Genomic DNA, 26,185 nt, shown 5'->3' with positions numbered 1-26,185 from the left:
GCTCTTTCCGCAGCCTCTCCCTTCCCAAACAGGCTCCTCGTCCACCTTTATCCATCACGTTTATCTCCATCCCAAAGCCATTTGCTTTCTGCTGTGCGACACACACATCCCAGGCAGAGGTGAGGGGTCTGTGCCACACTCGGCACATGGCACGGGGTCCAGCTCCTGTCACTGTATTCCCAGTGCCACATGGTTTAAGACCCCAACTACCCTCAGACCAGAGCAGACCAGAGCAGCCAAGAGCAGCCAAGAGCAGCACACCCACCCCAGCTTGAAACAAGAAGAAAACCTCTTGCCAGAGCGGCAGCAAATAAAAAAGCAAGAGAGGGAAGGGTCAGAACTGGTAATGCTTTCATTCTCAGCCTCACACAGAAGTACAGCTGGGATGGAGCTGCAGACCCCAGGCTCAGCTGAACCAACAAGGGCCTTCTTTCATGCTAGTCTTGCAATTAAAACCCCAATAGGAATATTTCTAGCTGCAATAAAATTAGCATAGAATTGAGCATAAAATCTGCCTGGCCGTGGACTTGACCAGCACCATTTTAGCTTTAGCAATGCAGTGAAAGGCTATTCAGCTGTCGAGCTTTCTGCTGAGTGCTTCACATCTGCACTCCGATACACTGTCACCTCACTTACCCAATAGTTTTTGCAGGGAAAAAAAAAACAAAACAGGAAACACTTTGCTGGTTTGGCAATGGAAGGTGGGAGACATGCATCCATCCAGCCTTGACCTTTGCAGGCCACCAGCGCGCGCTCCCCAGCAGCAGTGCACACAGGCACCGCTCAGCCTCCGCCAGCAGAGCCTCCATCGCTCGTGCCCTACAGCTGCCCTAGAGCACTGCAGCTCTTCAAATGCACATTTCATTGAGTTAACGAAGAAGTAGCTGCATCTGGTTCTCCCTGGCTTGCAGGGTTTTTCTGTTCTGCTTTGTCCCCAGATTTTGACTAGAATAAGGAATTCGTTCTTTATTCCTTCTCATAGCAGTGCCGTATGCCCATGCACACGAGCACCTCTCTATGCTGCCTTCACTTTTCCACCCACATGCACCTCCTGCTAGCACGAGTCGCACTGGGGATGGCAATTGCTGGGTCAGAACCCATCAGCGGGCTTCTGACATCTCAGCCTAACGCACCCAGTGTGCTGCTTGTACCCCTGCTGGGGCAGGGAGCACACAGACAGGACTGGGGCAGAAAGGCAGAGACAGTGTGCTCGGTCCCAGATATGCTCAGTCCTGGTAGCCACTGCTGTCCCAGCATGGCTCGCTCCATGGCACGAGTGGCTCTGGTATCCATTTTAATCAGATCTACCCCTAGCAGGCCACGGTTGATTTGCTGCTCGCTTGGCAGCGGCTGCTGCTTGTTTTGATGGAGTCACCATGACTCAGGGGGATGACGCGCGCTCCCTGCACGCTGGCTCAGTGCAGCCTCCCGCGCTGCTGCTGGCTGACTTCACTCCTTTCCCCAGCACGCTGGGGGCAGTGCCGCTCCAGAGACAAAACTCACGCTTTCTGCAAGCGCCATCCCGCAGCTCTGCAGAGCTGGAGCACGCACACAGCGGTGCCTGCTGCTCTCCAGAGGTTCCTCTGTGCAGGAGAGCCCCTGCTGGGCACCAGCCCGGCAGCTGGGAACGGCACAGAACCCTCGTTTAAGCTCACTCGGGTATTTCTAGACAGTACAAACATCCGAGCCGACGGCACCACGCTGCGTAAGTTGTTTTAATAAAGACACAGTTTTACATTTCTTTTTAGCAGTGAGAACAGTGCTGCAGAAGATAGTGAAGTGAAAGCGAGCTGTGGTAATGCCACCATCTGCCTCCCGGCACTTGTAACAGAAAGGGCTCAACCTGGGAGAAAGCGATGCTCTACAACAGAGCGAGGCAAAGATGAGGAGTCACTTTCTTGTGCATTTCACGCAGTTTGGACACTGCGCTTTCTGACATTCTCAAGAACTAAGAACCGTGGGCTCAGTCTGCAGTACACCAGGCAGCGTATCACACAGAAGAGGGGAAGAAGAAAAGCACTTCTACGTCATAGCTTCTCTGCTCACAATGAAATTAGATACCATTAAGAAAACCAAAATGAAACGAGCCTGCACAAACCTGGTTCCTGCACTAGATGAGCGCCTCTACCAACTGCAGTTCTTTCAGATGCCCCAGGCCTGGGTGGATCAGCCGGCCTGGGGTCAGTCCCGACACGGCAACGGCGTGTGCTTTGCTGCCTGTAATTAACTATCAAACCATCAAGCTACACAATAACACCCAGACCTTTGCAAGACAATAATGCAGTCAAGAAGAAAAAAACCCACCAAAGCACTGTGAATGCAACTGTGGCTGGCAAAGGAATCAGAGCGAAGAGACACGTGGAGCAGTGGTACTTGCGGAGGGCCGTTCAGCACAAGGGCTGCCCAGACAGGCACTGCTTTTCAGATGAATTCTGCATACATCATTTGCATGCATGTCAACAAATCAAACCAAGGTACGCGATTTCTGCAAGCTCAACCCTTTCTGCCCGCTTGCACTGGTGCCTCCAAGGCCCTAGAACAAATACATCACTTCAAAGGAACAAAACGTACTCATGCAAAACTTTGCAATGTCAGCTGTATGCAAAAGGCCGCCCTCAAAGCTACAGATTTTCCCTAACAGCTGCGAGCAGAACAGCTACACCTCCACCCTGCCTTAAGCTCCCAGCCTCTGGCTGCCCCACAACGCGCTGTGCTCCAACAGCTGTGGCTCACAGCACTTCCCCATTCTGCATCTCACTGGTTATTTTCCCAGGCCGCCTCCTCTCTGGCAGGGTAAGCACTCCGTTACAGGGTGCTGCTCTCCAGGGACCGGCCTTCACTAGGCACTGCACCTTTTGGCAGGGAGCTTCCTAACACAGGGCCCCATGCACAAGGGAGGGAGACAATGCTTGCAGAACTCCTCTGCACCAGTAGAACACCTTCGCTGTTGCTGCAACATCTTTAAATAATGTTTACTGACGATTTATTTTAATAGATAGCCTCTTCCACAGTAGAGTCTTCCTTGTCCAGCCATATGCAGCACATCGCTTAGGCACTGCTACTCCACAGACTGCTTGTATTTTCCATCTTGGGCAGTATTGTACGATTCACAGTTTGTACACTTCATGCCTAGGAGATGGAACTTCACTGTAGACCGGGAATTGCAATCATTACAAAGGATCTATGTAAATAGAAAAGGAGAGAGAGAGAAAGAAAGAGGCTGTTGCATCAGCAGGACACTCAACAACAATGTTGTATAGCTATGCTTTTAGCAATCACTGAACTGCCAGCATCAGCTAGGGTGCTGTGTGGGACAGTCAAGCGAACATCATTCTCAGAACAGGCAGCAATGAGGTCTCCCCCAGTATCCCGACTCCAGGAGTCAGCGGGATGTGCTGTCTAAACAGGAACAGATACAACTAAAACAACCAGAGCAGTTTCATTCAGTCTTAGCAGCTAGCAGCACCCAGTTCACACAAAGAAATGGACCCAGAAGTCATCTCCATTTGCTAGCTTTGCACAGATCAATAGCTGATTATTTTGCAAAAAAAAAAAAAAAAAAAAAAAAAAAAAGCAGTTACTCTGGATTATGCATCTCCAAAATCAAATATTTCTGTTTTTAACTATGACAGCACCCAACACAGGAGGAGGCATGATATTTGCAAATACCAAACCATTTCTCCACTGTGCGATACTATGATACACTCTGGTTTTATTTTGTTGCTGGCTGTTTTGTTCCATGTTTTTTTTTTTTCCTAGTAGGGCAGAGGGTGCTGATGTTTCAAAATCCAATCGGTGACACCTTACGCCGACACACGACGTTTCCTCAACATTCCCTAGCAGTCAGGTTGGCTCCTGAGGCAGGATGAGTTCCTAGCGCTCTCTACTGCTGGCAAGGGCGAGCTGCAGAGCTGCCAAGAGCAGAGGTGTGAGCGGGTGCCTCATCTCTTACCTCCACCATCATGTTCTGATATTCGGTGGGCATAGGAGTCTGTGCTACTTCGTCATCCAGCTGACGCCAGTACCTTCTCATATCTAAAGCGGAGTGCATGCACACAGGACACCTGTAGCCTCTTGCAAAAAGGGGGAAAAGCCGTATTCAGAAAATGGAGTAGGACCACAGAACAAGTCCACTCAAAACAACAAGTTTCTCATCATACAAAATCAGAGAAAAACACAGCAAGCAGAAACGTTCTTTCAATCAGAGCACAGAATTAAAAGCCTCCTTTCCCTTTAGGAGCTGTCCCGAAGTTACCGGGTACTGGGATGCCATTGTGACCATTGCCTCCACAAGTAATCTGCTCGGACTACAACCACACAAGAAAGGTTTAGAACTACTTACTCTTTTAACATTTCTTCATAACATGTTCTGAAAAGAAAACACAAGGAGAAGTTCAGTAAGAAGAACTGTTACTGACCGGTAACACATCTGGACCGAACAAAGGGGAAAGGTTCATAGTTATCCCCAGAACATATGATAAAAAAATATCCCGAGTCCAAGTGAAAAGAAAGCTTCCCCTCAAAATCATCTGTTATGCAGGCAAACGCGCAGAGACAAAGAGTACCTGAATCCATGCTAAGTAACATGAAAGAGTCAACAATACGACAAGAATTCTGCGCTTTGAGTTTGGTGAAAAGATGTATCACAAGGTAACTTCAGAATGGGCAGTAGCTAAGGGAAGACTCAGTCTGGAGGACATTAACTCAGCACACAGGGAAAAACAAGGGAGGTAAACAGTAACACAAACAGTAAGAAGGGAAAATGCCATCTTGAGGTTACAGGGGGATCAGGAAGAAAGGAAGCGGGTAGTCCTGCTGTATCAATTCTTCCAAAGGCACAGTAGGCTATGCATCACTGCACAAGCCCAATGGAGCAGGTAGGCTTTGCAGAGTAACGCAGTATTCTGTGGTCTTGAGAGTGCCTAGGGAAAGACTTTAAGACCTAATACATAAATTAGCACCAGCCTCATAAAAACACTGTGCAATTGCTTTCTGCACCAAAAGGGGAAATCTCTGTGAGATTCCTGACACTAAGCCGCAACAGAAGGAAACTGAGCATGGGAAAAATTCAGAGCAAATCTTCCTCCGCCACCATGATTTGCCAATGAAGAAGGAAGACATCCTTCTTGCGATACTTCCTGAAGAAGCAGAGCCCATCCTCTAGCGCACGGTCCCTCAGGAACCAGGCACGCCCAGCACGCCATACACAAGGCAGCAAGTATTCCCAATTCCCAAATATCTGCAAAGCTTTACTTGTGAAGAAGGTGACCGCATGGCAGAACACGAGCTTCAACACGGGACGTGTGAATGTCCTGTTTTGAGACAAGTATCAGACAAAAAAAAGAAACAATTAAGTTCCATCAGAGTCCTCAACACAGCCCAACACAGTTCCCAAAGCCAAAAGCAGAGCAACTCACCTCCAAGCATATGGGACAATCCTGCCTGGAGACATTTTCGATGCACTTCGCAAAGAAAAGACAAAGTTACACAGCTGTATGGATACCTGTTTCCTTTTAAACTCAAAAATTCCTTTAAGACAGATAAGAAAAGAGGCGTGAAACATGACTGCCTTCACGTAGGTTTGACTTTCTGAGGATTAACAGGCGGCTGCGTGAAGAACAACAATAATAAAGAAGAACGGAGCTAAACACCGCCAGATCTGCCCTCCGCAGCAACGTGCAGGGGCAGGAGGGGACGAGGTGTCAGCACAGCCCCGGCTGCCAGCCACGCCGGCCCGGACGCGCCCTCCGCGGCGCTGAGGGAAAGCCCGGACGGCCGTTCCCGCCTCCCGCTCGGCCCCGGCTCCTCAGCTGCCGTTCCTCAGAACGCGCGGCTGTTGTATTTTCTAAGGCCCTTACCCGGCGCACCCTCACCTTGTGCTTTCCCCGCAGGCTCAGGCTCAGGCACAAGTTGCATTTGGAGCAGTGGAAGAAGTCCTCCTTGGGGCCGATCCTAAGGAACGATCACGGCTCAGGAGCCGCCCCGCGCCCGCCACGACCAACGCCCGGCGCCGGGCCGCACCTGCAGATGCCGCACTCGTCGCAGTGATACTGCTTCTTGTCGCGGTCGAAGAGGTGGCACACGTCGCAGTAGTACTCCCCGAAGAGGCTGCTGCAGCCCTCGCAGCGCTGCTGGGCCTGCGGGCGGACGGGGGGGGCGCGGGGACGCGGCCGTGAGGAGAGCGCCGCCCGCCCCCGCCCAAAATGGCGGCGCCGCCCCTCGCGGCAACCCGCGCCCCCGGCGCCCCTCGCCCCCTCGCGCACCTTCTGCAGGAGGCGGCAGCGCGTGCACTGCACCTCGGCCACGCGGAAGCGGTCCAGGCGGTGCTCCTCGGCGCCGTCGTGGCACAGCCGGCAGGGGTACAGCTTCCCGCAGCACGGCGCCTGCAACGGCACGGCGCCGGTCAGCGCCCGCGCGGCCCCGGGCCCCGCGCCCCGCTCCCGCCGCCGCCACCTCACCCGCAGCAGGCAGCCTCGCCGGTAGTGCTCGCAGCCCCCCTCCTGATCCTGATCCTGATCCCGCTCCCGCCGCTCCTCCCCGATCGCCGCCATGGCCGCCGCGCCCGGCCCGGCCTTGCCGCTCCCGCCCCGCCCCTTCCGCTGAGCACCGCCCCGCCTCCACGGGGAAGCGCGGCAGCCGCGCCCGCACGGCTCCCAGGCGGACGCTTACCGAAGCGTCAGTATGTGTTCGCGCGAAACACAACCGAAGTAATTACTGCGCGTTCTAAAACACAGCTGTGAGCGTATTGCAAAAATGTACAGCATTTATTCACGTACGGACAAAAAGGCACAATTCTACCGAATATTTTAACAAAAAATACAGCTGTCTTCGACTAGGTCTTTATAAATACTTCAAAAAAGGGGGAAAATAAATACAGGATTGGGCCATGTAATATAAAATAGTCATCTCTACATATACTTTTTGTTTCTACCTGCTTCTCTTCATGCACCTTCTCAGTTAATTTCAGCCGAATGGACACCAAAGCCAGGCACGTAGTGAAAAATCTTCTGTACACGGTTTTACAAATGTAACGACGGTTTGTTCAAATTTCCCAAATTCAGATCGATACACGGCACGTGTAACCCTTCATTGAGATCCACGTGAGTTTGTAACCTAATGACTGGCATTCCGGGCGACTTGACAGAAGTCCAACTAGCCTACGGGCTGACGCACTGCGCGAACCATCATCAAAAGTTTCTCGGTCAGTCTGCACGAGGGAAGGTAACGCCTAAAAACACAAATTCAGCAAATGGTTCTATCCCAACAGAGGATGGGGGGTGCTGTATTGTCACTGCTGTACCTCTGACACCTCCTGCCGAGCGCTGCGCACGGGGACACAACTATCCTACCGAGCTGGCCATTCTGCAGCCATCCGACTGCGTCTGGAATTGGGGGGGGGGGGGGGGGAAGCGCTTTTTTGGTTTTGGTTCAGTGTAACTTGAAACATTAGAAAGCTTATTAACCTAAACATCGGGGAGCAAAACAGGTAAGGCATTAATTCTGCACAACATTGGCAATCGTGATAGTGCAAATTAACAAGGTACCTCTTTCAAACTGGCGTGAGGTTACAGGTTAGAATCAGAATTTAGATTATTCCATCTATGGCTTGACAAATTCCCGACGTGGTCGAGAGCTTCTTACTGAAATAACATCGCCTGCCTTAAATGTGTTGTTGTACGTCGAGAAGAGCTACCTGCATTTACCTTCCGTCTGTCTGCTGCTTTTTGATCACTAAGTACTTCTATTGTAACGCATCCCAAAAGCAACTACGTAATTTCACATTCACCAGTGCCCTGTTGGGCTTCAACGTGTGCAAGTCACGAGGTCAATCCAAATTCCTGGGTCCAGCAATGGTCTTTGAAAAGAACACCGTGTTCAACAAAACTTTGTTTTCTCAGCATCACCCCAAAAGGTATCAAAAGATCGAGACTTCTGAGTTTAAAAACACAAACGACAGGGATACATTCTGTTGAAATATTTAAGTAAGTTACAACTTGCATAGCAAGATGGGGTGTTACTAAGCCTTTTCTTGATTGAATCCTCTGGAAGACTCAGCTACAGCAGAGTTCTACTGTATTTTAAAATCTTCCCTGCTCAAGAGGCAAGGGTCTAACAATAAAATGCAAGTGAGCGTGGTTAACAGCAGGCTGGGCTGTTCTTCTTTATGCCTGTGTTTCTCTAACACATTGCAGCTGAAACCTTCTTTTAACCAGTGCATACCTAACTTAAATCTACGCAGAATTCCAAAATTTACAGGCTCCTAACAATCCACTGTTAAATGTGCACTCTACTCGGTACAAAAAAAGTATCATAATGAACTGTTAATATTATTGCTCATAGCTTCCTTGTTATTGCCAGTTGTAATTATTAAAAAAGTATGCATACGAGTTCCCTCTTCCATCAAATCTAGTCCAGAATAGAATAACTTTTCTTCATTTGACTGTAAAGAACTAATCACAATTTATTGCCTCTCCATTTTATTTAAAAATATATACTTATGTCCATTTTAAGCTAACTCTTTAGTGTCATAAGCCGGGCTTTCCCAATACGTTACCATTAGTGCATATGCAGTGGGCTTTGGGAAATCCTACTGACTAGTGCCTTAGCATTTTTTTGCTTGAATTGTCAAGGTGTTTGGGAGGCAGGTAATGAAATGCTCATGGGTTATTCCACGGGGCACAGTAACCTGCGAGCCTGGCCCCTTTCTCAGAACTAAGCCGCTGGAGACTTTTCTCCACACGCAGCCTGAGTATTTTTAAGCTGTTGCAGTGTAAGGCAGCTGCAGCCTTTTTTTTTTCCAGTTTACCATCTCGGGCTTGTACTTCCACATCAACTCTGGAGCTTACGGAGGGTTTTAAGCTGCCGCTTGTGCTCAAATCGAATGCAACAACAAACATTCTGCAAAAAGAGGACAAAGACCTACCACCATCCAAGGCAAGTGACCTTTCGTAGCAGGGTGTAGCAGTGCAATATGGTTAAACAAATAACCATCTTTGATTCAATATACACTAGTTAATTTAAGAGCTTGTGCTTTTCCAGAAAGCAGGGGAAGGGAAGAGAATTTCAACAGTGCAGTTTAGTGAAAAGGGATGATGCTGCCTAATTCCCCCTACCCACCCTAGCCCCCTAGATGATTTTGTGACTTACTTTAGTGTTCATCACAAATCCTGTTTTAGTAGTGATGCCAATTCTCTGCTTACTCAGGGAAGTTGCAAATAAAGGGGATTCAAACTTGTCACGGAATGGGTTGGGGGGACAAAAAAATCCAGCTTTAAGTGTATGTAAACATGTTTATACAGCTCAGGAATAATGGGTTATCTATTTGTCGGTCTGTAGCCACGTCTAAGAACTCTCCCCTCTCACACCAATAAATAAAGTGAAGTTGATTTGTAGGCAGTGACTACTGACCACGGTGCCCCGTTGCCCGGTCAGGATGCCAGGATGCTCCTCCTAATAATGTCCGTCCTTCTGCTGATAGTGCTGTTTGGGCTGAGCCTCTGCTGTCTGCACTTCTTTTCAGCTACTTCGGTTTCTGAGTCGCTCATTTCAGCATCAGGGATGTACCCATCATTCTCGCTGTCAGGCTTCAGTTTGCTTTTTGCCCTATCCTTCGGTGAAACTCTGCCCACGCCCAGGTAGGGGTAACCAGAGTTCTGGCGGCAGGTCTCCTCCGGGCTCTCGCTTTGCTGTTGCCTCTCCCCCTTCTTTGGAATTCGGAATCCGCCCCAGTTTTTCACTGGGCTTGTGGGCGTCGTAGGCACTTTAACTACTGTCTGATTGGAGTTTATTTTGACAAGACCCCCATTGCATTTAGGCACTATATCCCTCCGCGTGCCAGGTGCTGACCTACCACTGGAGTGGTTTACAGCCCTTTTATTTTCTGATTGCCTCTGAGAGAGTTCTGCAGGTCTCAGTGGTTTGTGGTTGTGTTTAGAAGTTTTTTCCTTTAGTTCTGTCTTGATTACCTCGCATTGCGGAAGATTGTCTCTTCTTTTTCTGTGGTCTGGCATAACTATGCCATTTTTCTGCTGTGCTGATACAATCCGTGTTTCTGCAAAGCTCTTGTCAAAATTTAAAAAGCTTCCTGGAGCTGCACCATCTCCCCTTTGGCTGGGCTGCCTCAGCGTGGACTTGCTACTATTCCCAGAGCTATTACTTTCTCTGTCTCTTTTGTGTGATTTTTTCAAAGAGTGTGTTAGAGATGTGCCCATTTGTTTCCTGAAGAATGCTGAATGCCATTTCAAATCCTCTATCTTAGGGGCATTGGGACCCAAAGATGGACTATTGAACAACACTGCGTTTTCCATTGCGGAGAATGAAGAAGGCACACCTAAAGGTAAAACAAATTAGGTTAAAGTCAAGCAATCCACGTCTGGGCAAATACCACTTTTATGTCTTAACACTACTCCTTGTGCCTGACAAGGTTCCTCAGTGTAAATGAGCATTTGGTTGCCTATCTACCACCTTTCCATCGAGACTACGTGGCTATGTCCCGGTTTCACAACACGCTGATGTTGCTGACTTCCCCATAGCCATCCTACACCTAATTATACCTGTAGCAAATACAATTCCTAGCGCTGTTACACGCACTAAGACATAGAAACTCCTCAGACAGGGTAAAATAAGCCATCAGCATGTAAATGTGATTGATTCCAACTAAAATTCCTTTGTTACTGAATACTTTGAGGATAATTCAAGTTAATACAGTAACTTTGAAGTCTCTCCTCTAGGAGGAAAGACTACTTTCAGTGAGATTAGGCAGAAAAAAGTATGATGTTTCAAAACTACCCTACAATGCAAAGAAACACACACTAAACACTAATGCAGTAGCATTAATAAAACAGACCTAGCAGATACGATGTAGCACTTGAATGTAAGTCATGGCCTCTCTGTCAAGAAGAGTCACAACTGACAGCACCTGAAGCAGCAAGCCATTATCCAGTACCCCAAGGATAACACAGACTTACCAGTTTCTACAGAGATGTGCCCTCCATTAGAACTATGCAAATTTTTATGATCTTCTTTCAATCTGCTGATGGACTACATATGATTCTAATGAGAATAAATGAGGTCTTGCTTGTCCTTCAAAATAAGTTATTAGCCTCTAACCAAACATTTCAATGCGTATGCCTGTGGCGGCATATGAAAAAGATAATGCTGAAGCATACCTGAAACTCTTTCTTGTTCCAACTGTTTTGCGTAGATGTTAAATATCTGTTCTTGGACTTTGCAAACAGATCTCTTGATTTTTTCCCTTCGAGTCACCATGTAAGTGAGATTACGCACCTAGAAGGCATCAAAAGTGGATGAGTCTCCAAAACACTTCTTAGAAGACAGTCTTAAATACCATTTAATTGACAGCTCAGTCTATCAGATGTGGGAAGCCCACACTGCAGAAGTAACTTCTACCAACACCTGCATTGAAAGCTTACTCTAAAAACTGAGCTAATGTTGTATTAGGTATCAAAAGAGTAAACACTTGGCATCTTGGCATCCTTTAAGCAGAGACATCCCAGAGCCAGTAGGCCTTTAGAAGGACGTTAATCGGGATGCTTTGAGGATGTTGCCATCTTGGCAAGAAAACTCAAGGTCCATGTATCCTTAGCTGAACCACCTTCATTATAATAGCAAAAATCACATCCACAGGCCAAAAAACAGTGTCTCTCCTGACTGTGTCTTCATTTATACATTACACACAAAGCACTTTTTGGACAACGGTCTTCTGGTGACCCCGACGGGACAGCTGTGAAGCCTTGCCTGGATAGTCTTGCTACCTGCTGGAGGGGGAAAAACTGTTCTCTGAACTTCAAGCATGCACCAACCTACTGTTCAGAAGACTTTGTGAGTAATCTCCTTGTCTGGAGTGGAAAGTGACTAAAAGGTGCAATGCATGATAAAGAGACATTGCATGGGCAACGGTAAAGGTATTCAGTAAGCTTTGTGCATGTTTGGACAGTGATGACTAGAGTGCACAAAAGCATGGTTGGTAAGAATGTTCTTTTTGAATAACAGTATGTGAACAGGACAGTCTCCGAGTCTCCCCTCTTGCTCCCCACTAGGATTCATCCTGAAATGCAGGGATAAGTGCGGTGGAGATCCTCTAACAGAGACAACTAAGAGAATATTGTACTCAATGGTGGCTGAAGTATAAATTGGAGGATCAGAAGAAATGGCCAGAAATGCAGTCTTTGAATCATAATACAAACTTGGAACTTATCATGTTTTGTAGAAGGCAGGATAAATGGGGTGATGTCTCATACACAGATTTTTCACTTTGAGAAATGACCAGAAAACAAGGAAAAAATGTAAATTATTGGTATCTAACTTTAATGTATTAATGGTAATGGATGACAAAAAGAAAATACCTCAGTGTTGTCCTGCTTGTAATATTGAAAAAAAATGGAGGATCATGAAGATGTGTCATTGATGACTGAGAGAAAGGCAATAGCGGTGAAGGGAGTGGAGAATTTAGTCCTATTGCACGTAGAAATCGAGCACAACAGAACCCTGTAATACTGGCACCACTGTGACAGACAGTAGGACCAGATGGCACGTGCACATTCCTTTTCCTACTTCAGATTTAATGAATTGCAAAGAATCTGCTGGGTCCTACTGTGAAAATCCAGAAAAAAACATATTGATCTTTTAAAATGATGGCTGAAAATCATAATCCAGACTGAGGGATGTGCAAGCGCTGTTGAACACTTTGTTTTTGCCAGAGGAAAAGAACTGTGCTGGAAAAAGCTCTAGAGGAGAATGGGAGGCTACATACAAGGGACGATCTGGACTGTTTTCTGCCAGCCCAAGAGCCAGACTGGGATCTGAATACAGGGATGGGCATATTGATGAATAAGCAGTATCAGTGATTTCAATGATATCTTGCTGGGGGCAGATACTGTAGAAGAATGTAAAGAGACAGCTATCAGTCTACTGAACTTTCTGGAGTTAGTGGGATACAAAGTGTCACACAAGAACACATAAATTATGCAGAAAAAATGTGGTTTATCTTACATTTGAAATATCCCAAAGAGAAGGAAAACAGTGACTGAAACAAAGGAGACCTATCAAATCGCCACACTACCCCCACCAAAATCAACGAAAGGACTCGGGAGAGTTACTGGAATAGACTCCAGAATGCTAAGAAGGACTTGATGAAATAAAAATCGCTCTCATGAGTGTTCCTGCCTTAGGTCTCCCACATTTAACAAAACTTTTTGAACTTTATGTACATTAGAGAGGACATCAGGCACTGTGAGTGCTTGTACAAACCTTAGGAGATTAGAAAAGACCAGTAGCTTACTTTTCAGAACAACTGGATAAGGTAAGCTCTGCATGGCCAGAACGTCTGTGAGCAGAGGCAGCTCCTGTGCTGTTAATATAAGAGGCAAGAAAATTGACCTTGGAACAGAACATTACTGTTGGTGTGCCACGTACTGTTGCAGTGGTGCTGGAGCAGAAAGGACACTACTGGTTATTCCTGAACGGGATGGTGCAATACCAAGCAGTACTGCTCGAACAAGAGGATATAGCAGTCAAAGTGTCTAGTGCCCCAAATCCAGCATCATTATTATCTTTACGTGAAAGGGAGCTGGCATGATTATTTACAAACTATCAAACAGCCATTCGGACCTGAAGGTTACTCCTTTACAGAACCCCAACTGGGAGCTTTACTGATGGATGCAGCTCTGTTGTGAAAGAAAAACAGAAGGCTGGGTACGCCACTGTCGGTAAGAGGAAACAGAGGTAAAACTGCTACCAGTGAACACATCTGCTCAGAAGGCTTAATTAATTGCTTTAACTCGAGCCCTGGAGCTATCAGAAGGAACGGAGGCTCATGTCTACACTGACTCGAAATGCGCTTTTGGAATAATACAAGCTCATGGTGCAATTTAGAAAGAAAGATGATTGTTATCTTCACAAGGGAACCCTATAAAATACAGTACAGAGATTATGAAATTACTTCAAGCAGTTAATAAACATAAACAGCAGTGATACACTGCAAAGCATATCAATCTGGACAAACCAATATAATTAGAGGAAACAGAAAAGCAGATGAAGTCACAAAAAGAATTGCTCTATCAACAACTGTAGGAACCTTAGTCCCAGTAAGAACTTTAAAAATCGATAATCCTAAATATACAGAAAAAAGAAAACAAGTTGGTTAAACTACTGAAATGCATGAAGAACGCTAAAGGATGACAAGTAACTCCAGTTGGGCAATGTGTTATAACTCTGCAAATAATGAAAGAATTAATGGAGTGAACTCGTAAGACTACAAATATGGAACCTAAAGCTTTAACTGAAGCAGTGAAAAGATATGCTGAAGGAATTAATATGATGCTGATCACTAGGAGTGTTATACAACAGTGTGAAATTTGTGTCGAAAATAATCCTAAGATCCAAAGACCCCCTCCTGGGGAAGTGAAAACAGATTTTATGCCTGGGGAATACTGCAAATTGACCACACACTCTCCGAGTGTGTGATTATTGACCTACTGCATACCAGGCGATGAATATGCTTTTCAGACAACACTTGTATATATACGTGCAAATTTAGAGGAATGCTGGAAATGCTTCAATGTTCTCAATATTAAATAGCCCAACATCATTTGTTTCTTATTGCTTGAGACATAACAGGAAATTATACTTTATTAGTAGTATGAAAAAGTGAAGAGCTATTCGGCAGAATCTCTCTTTCTGATGACTCTGCCATTGCACTTGGATTGATCAAAGGGAAGGAGGCCTTTCTATTCATGCCACAGCACCACGGAGGTAGTAGGGACTGAAAACAGTAACAAGGTGATTATTTTGATTGTCTCTTAGTTTTTCAGAAGAACGCTGTATCTCTGCCCTTAAAACTCTGTGACTCTGATCTAGACAGCTGCATGAAAACTTTGCTTCACAACCACCACCGCCCTACAGCTTAATAGCAGCGATAGGGAATCACTAAAGTTTATGTGGGTGTTTCCAAGGCTCCTCTCTGAGTTGAACATACAACGTGACACACCACTGCCTACAACCCTGTGGGCTGAGTGGGGGGGGAATGTGGTGCAAGGGGGGTCCTGAAACTAAGGAGACCTCAGGGCGAGTGGAGAGCCATCCAAAGCTGCCAGGAGCCCCCACTCCTGGCAAGAGCAGCTAAAGATGCACAGGCAGGGCCAGAAGCAGCGGTGGGACATCTACGTGCATACAAAGGCAGTGATTAGGATGGGCAAACAGCATGGCGAGGGAGATGGCACATGCAGGGAAGGAGAAAGTTCCTTCTTGTCTGGGAATAGCAGAGAGCCATACTCTATCGAAACGAACATGGTGGCCACCTGTTGCAATGGTCAGGCTGAAGTGGAAACCCAGACCGAGGGCCCACAACCATCCTGGGCTGACAAGAGCATGGAGATCGACCTTCCAAAGAGCGACAGAGCAGACCTGCCCAGACCTTTGGTTGTGGGGATTCCAGAATCTGAGGGTCCCCCAAGGGCCTGAGGGCAGAGGGGGGTGTCCTGGGTACAAGCGTGCCCAGCTTGATGAACTCTATGAGCAGGGGGCCAGGCTGCCAGAGGAAATCACCACGCTGATAAATATTCAGCAATCAGAGAGATTGATATGTGGTACTGTGCAGTGACACAAGCAGACCAACAGTCCCTGCAAGGGGAAGAAGCTAAGCAGACTTCTAGCCCTCAGGAGACAGACAGCAAGAAACATACAGGATGAGGGAGACTGGATGCTCATCTCTTCTCGGAGCAGAAGGAGCAGCCACCCCTTTGCTCCTGAAGCGCTTCTAAGCAACAGCTACAAAGCTCCAGGGATGGAAAGCAGAGAGGGTGTGGGTAACAGTTCAGACCTTGAAAGGGACAACCACGTTAGTCTAACCAATGACTACAAGGAAGAGACCAGAGCTCTTAAAGCCAGAGGACTGCTGTCTGCTCCTGCTCCTTCAACTTGGGTCACAGGAGGCTGCAACGGGGAAATTACAAAATATTAAGAGACCTTATGTCCCTTGGAAGGATGTTGAAGGTACCAAGAGTACGAGTAGTGCTCTCCTTGATCATCCCAGTCGGAGACTGAGACCCAGGCAGCCTCATCGAGCGAGTGGCAACTCTACCCACAGCAGGGGGGGTTCTGCACTGGACGATCTTTGAAGTCCCTTTCACTCCAAGCCATTCCATGATTAAGGAGCAGGTCTATTTTAATGTGTGTTTTTGCTAAGGTTCTGCTATATTAGACTTCCAGATCTTCCACAACCAGCGCTTCAAATATTAAGTCACTGTCATTATGCTGTGGCTTTGAATTAGAAGGGATTCGTCTGTCCTGAGACCCTGCTTGATACAGTCCACGGCCCTTTCTTCTTTGCCTTACGTGATCCAACCACAGAACAACAGACATGTTATGTCCACAAAATTACTGATTTTATTAGGTGAAATAGATGACACTACTTAAAAATGTTTCTGGATGGATGACACTGTCACTGATGTCATTCATAATGAAGTCTAACAGGCCTTTTCCTGAAGAGGATCAAGAACACTTAGGACCCTTTATTTTTTTTTAAGCATCTAAGTTCTCTTGCATGTTTGTAAGGGATGAGCATCAAGTGACTGTTAATGCAAGCCCAGACCATGCCTCAAGAGGCAGTTAGGCCACAGGGAGGAGCTAGGTGTCTCTTCCCTTCTTCTGACTGATGTCAAAAAGTCCTGGAAAGGTCCAGAACAATGTCTGAGAAACAGTCAAGTCACGGAAGGAGGTCTGGTGTCACCTCCTTTGGTTTGGCTGGTGTCCATTTGTCTCAATCAAGATGTGGCTCGTGTCCGGTCTCCCAACCAATCCTGCAACTGAAGTCAACTACAATTCCAAAATGCGGCCGGGGTGTGGGGGGAAAAAAAGTCCCTTCCCTTTTTTCTTTGATACTATAAATAGGGGCTGCTGAGGGCAGCTGCTCTCTTGCTGCTGCTTTCCCTACTCCTTGCTGCCGCTGCTTCTTTTCTTTATCACACAGAATACCTCTGTAGCCAGGCCTGGTGCTGGACCCAGGATGGGTGATCTCTCTCTCATCTCTTTTGCCCTCTTTCTGTCAAAGACGTTAAGCAGCGCAAGGCTTACTTTAATTTCCTATAGAACAGCATTTTAGGTAGACAGAATTGTAGGAGGGCCAACACAAAATGGATAACTGTTTTATAGGAATCTCTTACTAAAGTTGACTGTTTTTCCTCTTGTGTACGGACCTTGAGTGTTGTTTCACCTTAATCTAACTGGAGTGATTTGCCAACCTGATCACTCTTCCCTCCTCTCATGGGTGGGAAGTGACAGACGTATCTATCAGTGAGAACAGAGTAGTAAAATGTAAGATCAATGCTACAATAATGTATCCTATTTTGACACCACACTTTAAGAACAGAAAGGATACTTAGATAATGATTTAAGATCCAGAGAACCTAGTGATAAACTCAATTTATTTAACAGATCCAAGGGAAGATAAATCTTGAACGCACTGAACAGAAGCATCTCTCGATGCTGTGTCAACAAAAACCGGACTGGCTCCAAGTCAAGGTAAGTTTCATACATTTTCCTCCTTGGCAGCAAGGAGCAGAGAAAGCCCTTAATGACTGAAAAGGTTCCATGTGGGGGTTGTGGTACATTCCACAGCCATCGGCCTTAATCAGTAAAAAAAAGTGTAAGTGCACAATCCAGCTACGAGGATACTGTATACTGCAATCTAACAGCCCTGTGAACTAACCCTGTTTGGAAATGATACTTGGTGTAACCCTAAATTTTAGTGTTAACTGTCTTTTACCAGGCTGACAATACATGTAGTGCCTGCATGCAATGACAGTAACCAAGTGCATAGTTTGGAAACTCAGCTATGAAGCCCAGCACACGTTACACAAGCACAGGCAGCGAAGAGCTTACCCGCTCCAGATCTTGCCGGAGATGTGTGAAGAGCTGTAGTCTTCTGAATAGAACATCCTGCTCTCGTTTGGCCAGATTATCCTCCTCATCCTTCTTTGGGGTAATCAATGGCTTATTGAAGTTTGCTTTTCTTTTCAGCTTCCAGTACTGGTAAAGGAATCCCACCAGCTCCTCAGGCAGCCGCAGTGCTTTAGCCACTTCCAGAGACTCGACAAAGGTATAGAACTCATCCTCCAGCTGCTGGAGCTTCTGCTTGCGGAGACTGACTCTGTGGGCTTCCTCCTGGTTTTGATCCATGCTGTGGAAAGGGTCAATGTGGGCAGGAAGAGAGCTGTCCTGAATCCCATTCCCATTCTCTTGACACAGGTGCTCACTGAAGGTCTCATCATCTGCTCTCTTGGTGGAGCTGTGCTTGGGACAGTATGACTTAAATTTCACCTCATCGTTTTCCGCCAGTATGGTCTTCATCTCCAAGCCACGGTCAAACGCACAAGTGACGTGAAAGGCTGTTCTACAGTTCTTCACTGAACACTGCAGAAATTAGATGAAAATTCATCAAATATAAATTTGAAAAGCCACACTGCCTGAAACTATTTAAGCAGCTAGGACTGCTTTTGAAAGAATCGACCCTGTTATCAGCCTCTGCTTCTAAGCCGCCTGTACTTTTTCACTCTCTTTTATTTAGGTTTGCCATTTAGTGCTTTCAGGACAGGCAACAACCAAGTGGCCCAGTGGGACAGGAGTGGTTAACCCCTCTCTAGCCCAATCCCTCTAAGCGACAATCAGCAAATCCACAAGAGGAGCGTTCTTACCTTGACTGGAGCCACTTGCTGAGAACAGCGTTACACAAAGCAAAATGTTCCCCCTTTGACTGTGCCAGCGTGAGAGAGAGGAAGAAAACATCTTGCTGGCTCCAGGTCAGTTTGACACTTTTAATTAAAAGTCTTTCCAGCACTTGGACCCATGCTACCCAAAATGCCTCAACTGAATGGGTTATTTTTTATCCCATTGTCAAAAATTTATAATGTCAAATATTAAATCACTGTCAATCACTACTTCACTTACTACAGCCTTCATTTCACATGGGGCAGAAGAGAATGAGAATTCTTTTTTCTCATCATTTTTCTTCCTTTCCAGTGAACCATCTGCTCACAGGAGTGATGGGTACTTGTTCAGATGATTTAGCACTTCATTTAAATTTTCAGTAACTTTTTCTTGCAAAATGCTGTCATAGCTATTACCAGCCATAAACTGAAAGGTTTAAATAAACACACGCACGTTTGTATCAACTCACACCTCTCCCGCAAGTGAAAAGAATTTGAGGTTTAAATGAATGTTACTGATGTCAACTGTGCTTAACCCAAGTCATCTAACCTTAAAGAAAAATGCATTGTGCTAGGATGTTTAAACAGTACTTTATAAAGAAGCCTAATATCTTTCCCTAGATTTTCCTGCTCAGGTTGACTCAGCAGCCAGATGGCATATAAACAGGTACACTCAACAGCAGAAGTTTCCAGTGAACATTCTTTAATAAAAATAAACATGTAAGAGGAATACCAAAAAAAGAAAAAAGCATCTTTTGTCCTTTCCTCTGTTACTAACAAACAGAGCAAAACCAGAAATAAACTGTACAAAACAATACTTGAGCCATGGTTTCTAAGCTGCTATCATTTAGAATAATTAGCTCTTAGCGTGGCTGATGTTTTATTGGGAGGAAAGGGACAATCCTGCATCATAGGAAGGAAATCGGCAGGACTTAGGAGAGAACACAGCTTTGTTTTTGCCCAGCCTGATGCATACCCCCGGCTGCCTGCTTTTGTAGTTACTGTGAACATCTCCTAACATCGCTCTGTAGAGGATCTCTCTCTCCCAGTTCAGCCAGGTAATGCTATTCCTTCATAGCACAGTGACTTTTTTTGGTAAAACATTCTTCTCTGTTGTTTAAGATTTCACAACACAAACCTAAGTATTTCCCATTGCTAGCTTTAACGATACCAGCATTTTTACACAATTCCTTTGAGATGTCAGGCAAAACTGGAATTATTCCTCTCTTCCCCATAACTTCAAATGGGGAACTGTCTGAAGGGGCAATCTGTGTCAGCAGAAGGCAGAGGTTTTACCAGAAGAGCTATGGAAGAACACACTCCTCTCCCTCGCACACATCCCTGCATACACAGTTAATCAGCATTCAGCTTACAACTACTACAGTTATCCCTCAGAACAGGTCTGGAGAATGGACAAAACAGTTTCTCTCAGCTACATAACAGCTGCCAAGAGAAAGGGGACAGATCTGCAAGGAGGAATTAGATTTACAAATTTATATACTGTGGACAGATTTATTTTCTCTACTTAAAATCCACTATTTTATACATTCCTTGAATGGAAACAGACTGATAGGTTTCACTGGAACTACTGCTGCATTGCTTTTTTACAACTTTTCAGACAACATCATCAAATGACTCAATGCAGAGGAAAAGGGAACACCTAAGATTTTAAACACTTTGGTGTCATCAAAGCTGAGCTCAGTTGAGTATTAGAAGTCAGAATGATAACATGGCACTGCTTCTATAGCCATGCGAGCTGGGAAACTTACACCCAAGAGGTCGGTTCGTTTTTTTTTTTTTCCTTGGAAACACCAAGAGCTCCAGAACCTACCCACAACCAATGGAGAAAATGGGACTAATTTCCTCAGCTTGTGGCTTACTTGAACCTTGGGACAGACTAGTAGAGCAATCTGTTTCTTTCTTAGTGTTCAAAGGCCCAGAACTATGTGACCAGATACTCTCCTCAGTAAATTAAAAGCTGGATCAACAAGAAAACAAGTCCAGAAAAAAAGCAAAGCCCTGTAGTTTCACTACCTCCTTCACAATAAAAGCCAAGCTTGAAATCGCTCTAATACCAACTATACTGAAAACCAAATCACTCCAATGTTTAGTACCTGCAATTAGAAATTCAAAGCTGCAACTAACCAGTACAACTAGCTGGATCATCAAAATAAAGATGTTCGCTTCCACTGACTTAAATAAATTCTAAAGGTGCTGAGCATGCCCAGATTTTATTTAAGTTGCTACAGGCAATATACAACTTCCACTCAAGTATCCAACTTGTCTTAGAAATCATTGAATAGGCACTAACACAGGTTTCAGCATAGACGCATTCAGCATTCAAGCTTCATTTTCTTACGTGATACAGCACTGAAATATATTTTCCTCCTCTACTCAACAACAACAAAGTTTTATTTCAGTGTACTAACAAACCTATCAGCATACCCACAGATTAAAAGTCCTATGGGATGACTTGGTGATTTTTATTACAATTTTACTAGAAGGAAAGAGCACACTAACTTCGAAAAGCACTTTGTGTGCAATTAAGTTCATAGTGGCAAACACGAAATCAAAGAAATGTGACTGTGGCTACACATCAGGCTTATCTCCTAAAAAGCTACAAAACAGAGTCATTCACACTATTAAATTACCTGTATAGAAGCACCAACTTTTTCATTACAAAGGCTGCACACCAGTGCCCATCTACTGCTAGGAATGTGAGAAACCTTTGTAATGGGCTCCATTTTCTCTGGGCTTCCAATGCTAACCTAAGAGAAAAAAAAAAATTAAAAAATGGAGTGATTATTATTCTATCTTTAACTGAAAAGGGAAGCGATCTCAAAGAAATCTTGTATATGTACATAAAACTAACAAGTTCAAAGATACTCAGTTTGTAAGGAACTAAAGTATAATTCTTTTTTTTTAAATTAGTTCCTCACTGCATGAAAATACTTTCAAAATGAACACGATCGATTTGAAGTTATTGCAGAGGATGAGTATTTTGGTTATGCTATCACATTTAAACTTTCCCTTCTTCTCCCCCGCCCCAACATTCAGTTTACAAACTAAAATGGTATCTGTGCACTTGTTAAACAAGCCTTGCCAGCAGTTATCCCTTCTGACGGCTAATTTTGATTGACAAAGGTTAACGCAATTACTTTCTTTTCAGATGATGCATCATCCTGCCAGATTTTACATCTAAATGAAAATCTTTGATACTGTCTTGCTAAGAAGTACCATATATATGTATGCTCATCACTGCAGCAACACACAATAGGCTGGACAATGTTTTTAACAGATCCTTCTCTGCCAGAATCTCTGAACACAGGCATTCCAGCAGATCAGCGCCTACCTCTGGAATCCATAGAGCACAGCTAACATGAACCCACTTGGTGCCGCTGCGGGTCGGCTTCATGGCACCACCCTTCTTGGGACACAGCAAGCACTTGGGCTGAACACCAAGGGCGCAGGTCCTGCAAAGCCAGCTGCCTTCTGGCACCTTCAGGATACCGTAACAGGCCTGCACTCGGAGTTACAGAAAAGAGAAAGAAGACAGAGGATACAGCACACATTTATGTTACTATTTAGCTGTTTACATGTAGTCTTTCAAAACTCTGAAGGTATTGTTTATGGAATTGATAACACTATACAAACGTTAGTTGGTAAAGAATCTCAGGACATCTTCATGCACTTAGCCAAACGCACGACCCATTCGCTCCTCTAGAAGATATTTCATTGACAGGGGAAGTCACGACCAGCTGTTATACAGAAGAACGTTGCCCACTCTTCAACTAGGAATTTGTTCGCCTCAAAGACTGAGGCAAATGCCAACAGATAGCTCTGCAGTGAGCTACGATGAAGCCCAGAATCACAAAGACTACATGTAATAGGAAATGGGCTGTATCTATTTCACAAGACAAGAACTATCAATTCAAGAGCACTGCTGTGTGATACTCAATGTTATTCCAAAACACTGATTTTTCCTTCTTTTTCAGAGGGAAAAGAGCAGAATAAGCAAATACGATCACTTTTTTTTTTTTCCCCAAAAGACTGTCTTTATGGAGACTTCCATCTGATACTCTCCATTTTAACCCTCAATTTTCAGATTTGATGTGATCAGAGACTAAGGTAGAGAACTGTTACAGGTCTAGAAACCAAGGTTACTCTCAAGAGCACTTTTAAAAATACTTTACAGCTTGTAGGTAAGATTTGTACCTTGCAGTTTTCTTAGAGGTATTTCTTCACCGTTTTGTACAAATACATACAATTAACATAACAACAAAGTGCCACTCTTACTCATGAGACAACACAGCTTTCCAAATACTGAGTGACAAAGCAAAGTCCTTTGAGTTTGAAGGAAGGACTGAGAGAAAGGCATCTTCCATATTAAGAAGCAGCTATGAAAACAGGTACACCAGAATGAATCTGCTATTACATGTTAAAAAGGCTTTTTAACTGCCACAAGAAAAAAAAACTTGCACATAACAGTGCTTCATTAGCTCATGTCAGTAGGTTCTTCATTAAATTAAAATCACAATTAGAAATCCTACCATTATGTCCCTACTGATTGCCTTCAAGTTTTTTTTTTTTCAAGTTCTCCCTATTAGAACTAGGAAGTGTATTAGCCCCAGAAAGGTGTTAAAAGGGCAAGAATAAACAATAGAAGTGACCAGGTGAGAATGCACAGCAATGCATGTGTGAGTGCTTTGGGGAGGCCTTACCATGTAACTTCCCTGTTGCGTGGGTACTGGAACAATACAATTTTCTAATCGTCTTAGTGTGATATTTCTACAGTTACATTTAACAATTCTCATTCTCAATTTTATCATTTCTGATTTCATCCCGCTGCTCAATAGACAACTCTGCACCAGCTTAAGAGATCAGCATCTGTCACTGGAAAAATCCAATCTATCGTCTTTAACTGTTTGGTTACCTGTTTCTGTTACCACCCCTGCAGTTCCCCAGTTGCCATACCTGGTGTACACAAATATTGCATTTGTCACAAAACACCATTTCATTGCCATCTTCTCCGTCTGGAGACTGACAGACATCACAGACAACATCTTCATCATATTCAATCCCGAGTCCTTCTTCTGTCTCAATAGCATGATTCATGTTATCATAGCATCGTTGTTCAAACTCTTCTATGACCCTTTCCATTGTATACTCATCCAGCTCAGGCATCCCTAGGAAACAGAATTTGTTTTTTAAAGAGAACAACAAACCCCAATGAATGACCACGCACAACTCTAGCTTCTGAGCAACAGAAGAGTAGAGAAAGTGCAGCTCCGACCCACCCCAAACACACACATTTCACCTCCAGACAATCCTGCCTGTTCCAGCATAAACAGTTTCTCAATGTGAAAAAAAAAAGTCAGGAAGCTGTGTAACTATACTGAATTAACAGAAGCATCATATTCAAATCAATCTTTAAAAATCCTCAAATTCTGGCTTCCTAGACCTGTTCTAATTTTTCCTTCTTGGACAGCATTATCTGTGGTTTTTGCTGCAATTTTGCGACATTGATGTTCAAACTCTGGTAAAAGATTCCATCCGATATCTGCTGCACCATCTCACACCCATACTGCAAGCAGGGTGTTTCTGACAGCTTCCATCTTGGTCCTACCTGTAGAGAAAACATCTGTGGTGTACTACGGGTTTCATGTACAGGTACAAATCTGCATGACAGGGAGCCCCTCCTGTGCACTTTGTCACACTGCGTGCCACACTCAGCGTAACACTGTGCTAGATCTCCTCTGGGTTTGGCAAAAATAAGGTACGTTATCTATATTGGATAGATGGGTATCAACTACAAATCACACAATCAAATTTTCTTCATAGAAAGCTAAAGAGGCTTGTTGCTGCTGTTTTCCTGAAGGCACCTGGAAAAGTAACCTAAGCTCTTACATCAACTTTTTAATTATTAGTTTTATTTTTTAATTTTCCAAGTTCAGCGCCAAACCTGAACAGAGACCTGGAAAAAAAAGGTTTGGCTAAGAGACCAGGTCAAGTCTGGCTCATCTGTTTCTTCCATATGTGGGTTTAAAAAGGAGAGACTTTCAAAAAGTTATAAATGGCCAGTTTTGTGGTTTACCAGGTCTTGAGCTATGCCACACATGGGCTCAAGCCATGTTAACTCCCAAGACTAACCGTTACCCAAAGCAGGGAACTGCCACAATGCAAAGACGAAAATCAGCAGTGTTTACCAGCACATCCAGACCTCCTCCACCTGGCACAGGATCTTTTCCCTAAATAAACAATATGGTACAAGTTCTGTGCTGACTTACACACTCTTCAATTCTAGTGAAATCCACTCCAGAAGCACAAATATTTCAAAGAAGTAATCTTGTTTGTTCCCTGCACCTTCCTCCATGCAACCTATCCCGTAGAAATGGAACATTCGCCCCCCCCTCCGTGACAGCTGCTCCTCCTGCTTCGAAACTGGAGCATGCAAATCAAGGTTTGGGAGGTACCTCAAATAAATCACTGCAAGAATTCCTTATTGTTTCAATCCTGTGTGATCAACTAGCCTAAGTCTGCTGTACCTCCTAAGACTCCTTGTCTACTTTCTTTGCACTGAACATCACAAGCTGAAAAGGAGGCTAGGGATATGTCTGCAGAGAAAAAATACATGATTAATGCTACATGGATTGCTAGCCTTGATGGCAAAATATAAACTTTGTGAGAATTCCCTTGTGAAAGTGGAAGTACCAGAGAAGACCGCGTGGCCAGATTCTGACCTGGTCTAAGCAGATACAATTCAGTGGTTATGAAGACATACATATTAGGGCTTAATTACATGAGGACTGCAGGTACCCAAAGGTGATTACCTGTTCTTCAGATCTCTTATCACCTATTTCCACCACTAGCCCTCCTTAAATTCTTCTTAAGTTTGTCAGCTTTAACACAAACCAAAACACAAAACCAAAATAAAACCAGCACAAATGCTCACTGCTCACCCATTTCTTTGAATTCTTCATTGGCAAGTTGCAGCCATGCTACATCCACATCACTGAGGTCGTAACGGCACACGCTGTCTGCTAAGGTTCGAATGTCAACATAACCCAGTTCCGGAGGCTTTGAGCCTGATGAAGAAATATACTTCCGGGGACGTGTAAATGTGACAGCTTTTGTCTCAGACACAATCCTAAAACAAAGAGACGAGCACACACTAGGTAAATAGGGTTGCTGAAAGACCCATTTCTGAAGAATTCATAATGCCTCATTCTGAGCAACTAACAATCAATAGCAATCTTCTAAGTGTATCTTGCACCACTGAGAAGGAACAGAACTGAAAAGACTGGAGGACAGAACTCTGGCTACTCTTATCTGAAATTCATGCTCATTTAAAGCTAGAGTAGACACTGTATTTATGTAGTAATGGTTGCCATATACATGTGTTCAATTGTTTTAAGACTTCAAAATCCATCTGCTAACTACCTATCAGCTACAAATGAATTTGA

At 44.7% G+C, this 26,185-nt stretch overlaps 2 protein-coding genes across 13 annotated transcripts in view; both read right to left on the bottom strand.

Annotated features, from left to right (window-relative positions):
- On the bottom strand, window positions 1,701–6,611 carry RCHY1 (ring finger and CHY zinc finger domain containing 1). The gene is made up of 9 exons (XM_021394325.1): window positions 6,459–6,611; window positions 6,264–6,383; window positions 6,022–6,137; window positions 5,874–5,952; window positions 5,418–5,462; window positions 5,254–5,312; window positions 4,343–4,369; window positions 3,953–4,073; window positions 1,701–3,181 (listed from the first exon to the last, which is right to left on the bottom strand). Exons 1-9 carry the CDS (start codon window positions 6,549–6,551, stop codon window positions 3,059–3,061), a joined length of 783 nt encoding a protein of 260 aa, XP_021250000.1. The 5' UTR covers window positions 6,552–6,611; the 3' UTR covers window positions 1,701–3,058.
- The window catches only part of JADE1 (jade family PHD finger 1), a 142,212-nt gene continuing 122,772 nt past the window's right edge, over window positions 6,746–26,185 (bottom strand). For 11 of the 12 annotated variants that reach the window (XM_021394309.1, XM_021394308.1, XM_021394304.1 and 8 more), the window contains 7 exons: window positions 25,682–25,869; window positions 23,697–23,908; window positions 22,075–22,242; window positions 21,374–21,490; window positions 17,899–18,429; window positions 11,169–11,286; window positions 6,746–10,330 (listed from right to left, as the gene is read on the bottom strand). In XM_021394309.1, coding sequence (XP_021249984.1) covers window positions 9,429–10,330; window positions 11,169–11,286; window positions 17,899–18,429; window positions 21,374–21,490; window positions 22,075–22,242; window positions 23,697–23,908; window positions 25,682–25,869 — 2,236 coding nt within the window. In that variant the 3' untranslated portion in view covers window positions 6,746–9,428. The remainder of the gene's footprint in view (window positions 10,331–11,168; window positions 11,287–17,898; window positions 18,430–21,373; window positions 21,491–22,074; window positions 22,243–23,696; window positions 23,909–25,681; window positions 25,870–26,185) is intronic. The other variant, XM_021394300.1, reaches the window with a different exon arrangement.

Source organism: Numida meleagris, chromosome 4 (genome assembly GCF_002078875.1).
Source record: "Numida meleagris isolate 19003 breed g44 Domestic line chromosome 4, NumMel1.0, whole genome shotgun sequence".
NCBI classification, from domain to species: domain Eukaryota; kingdom Metazoa; phylum Chordata; class Aves; order Galliformes; family Numididae; genus Numida; species Numida meleagris.
The sequence above is the reverse complement of the archived record's forward strand: the minus strand, read 5'-3'. Positions and strand labels throughout refer to the sequence as shown.

Excerpts from the sequence above, each read along its gene's own strand:
- RCHY1 (XM_021394325.1), bottom strand. The coding sequence starts at position 6,551 with ATGGCGGCGATCGGGGAGGAGCGGCGGGAGCGGGATCAGGATCAGGAT. Across the intron at positions 5,463-5,873 it reads GCCTGCGGGGAAAGCACAAG|TGCATCGAAAATGTCTCCAG; the intron begins GTGAGGGTGCGC and ends TTCTTTGCGAAG. Across the intron at positions 5,313-5,417 it reads ATTGTCCCATATGCTTGGAG|GACATTCACACGTCCCGTGT; the intron begins GTGAGTTGCTCT and ends GTCTCAAAACAG.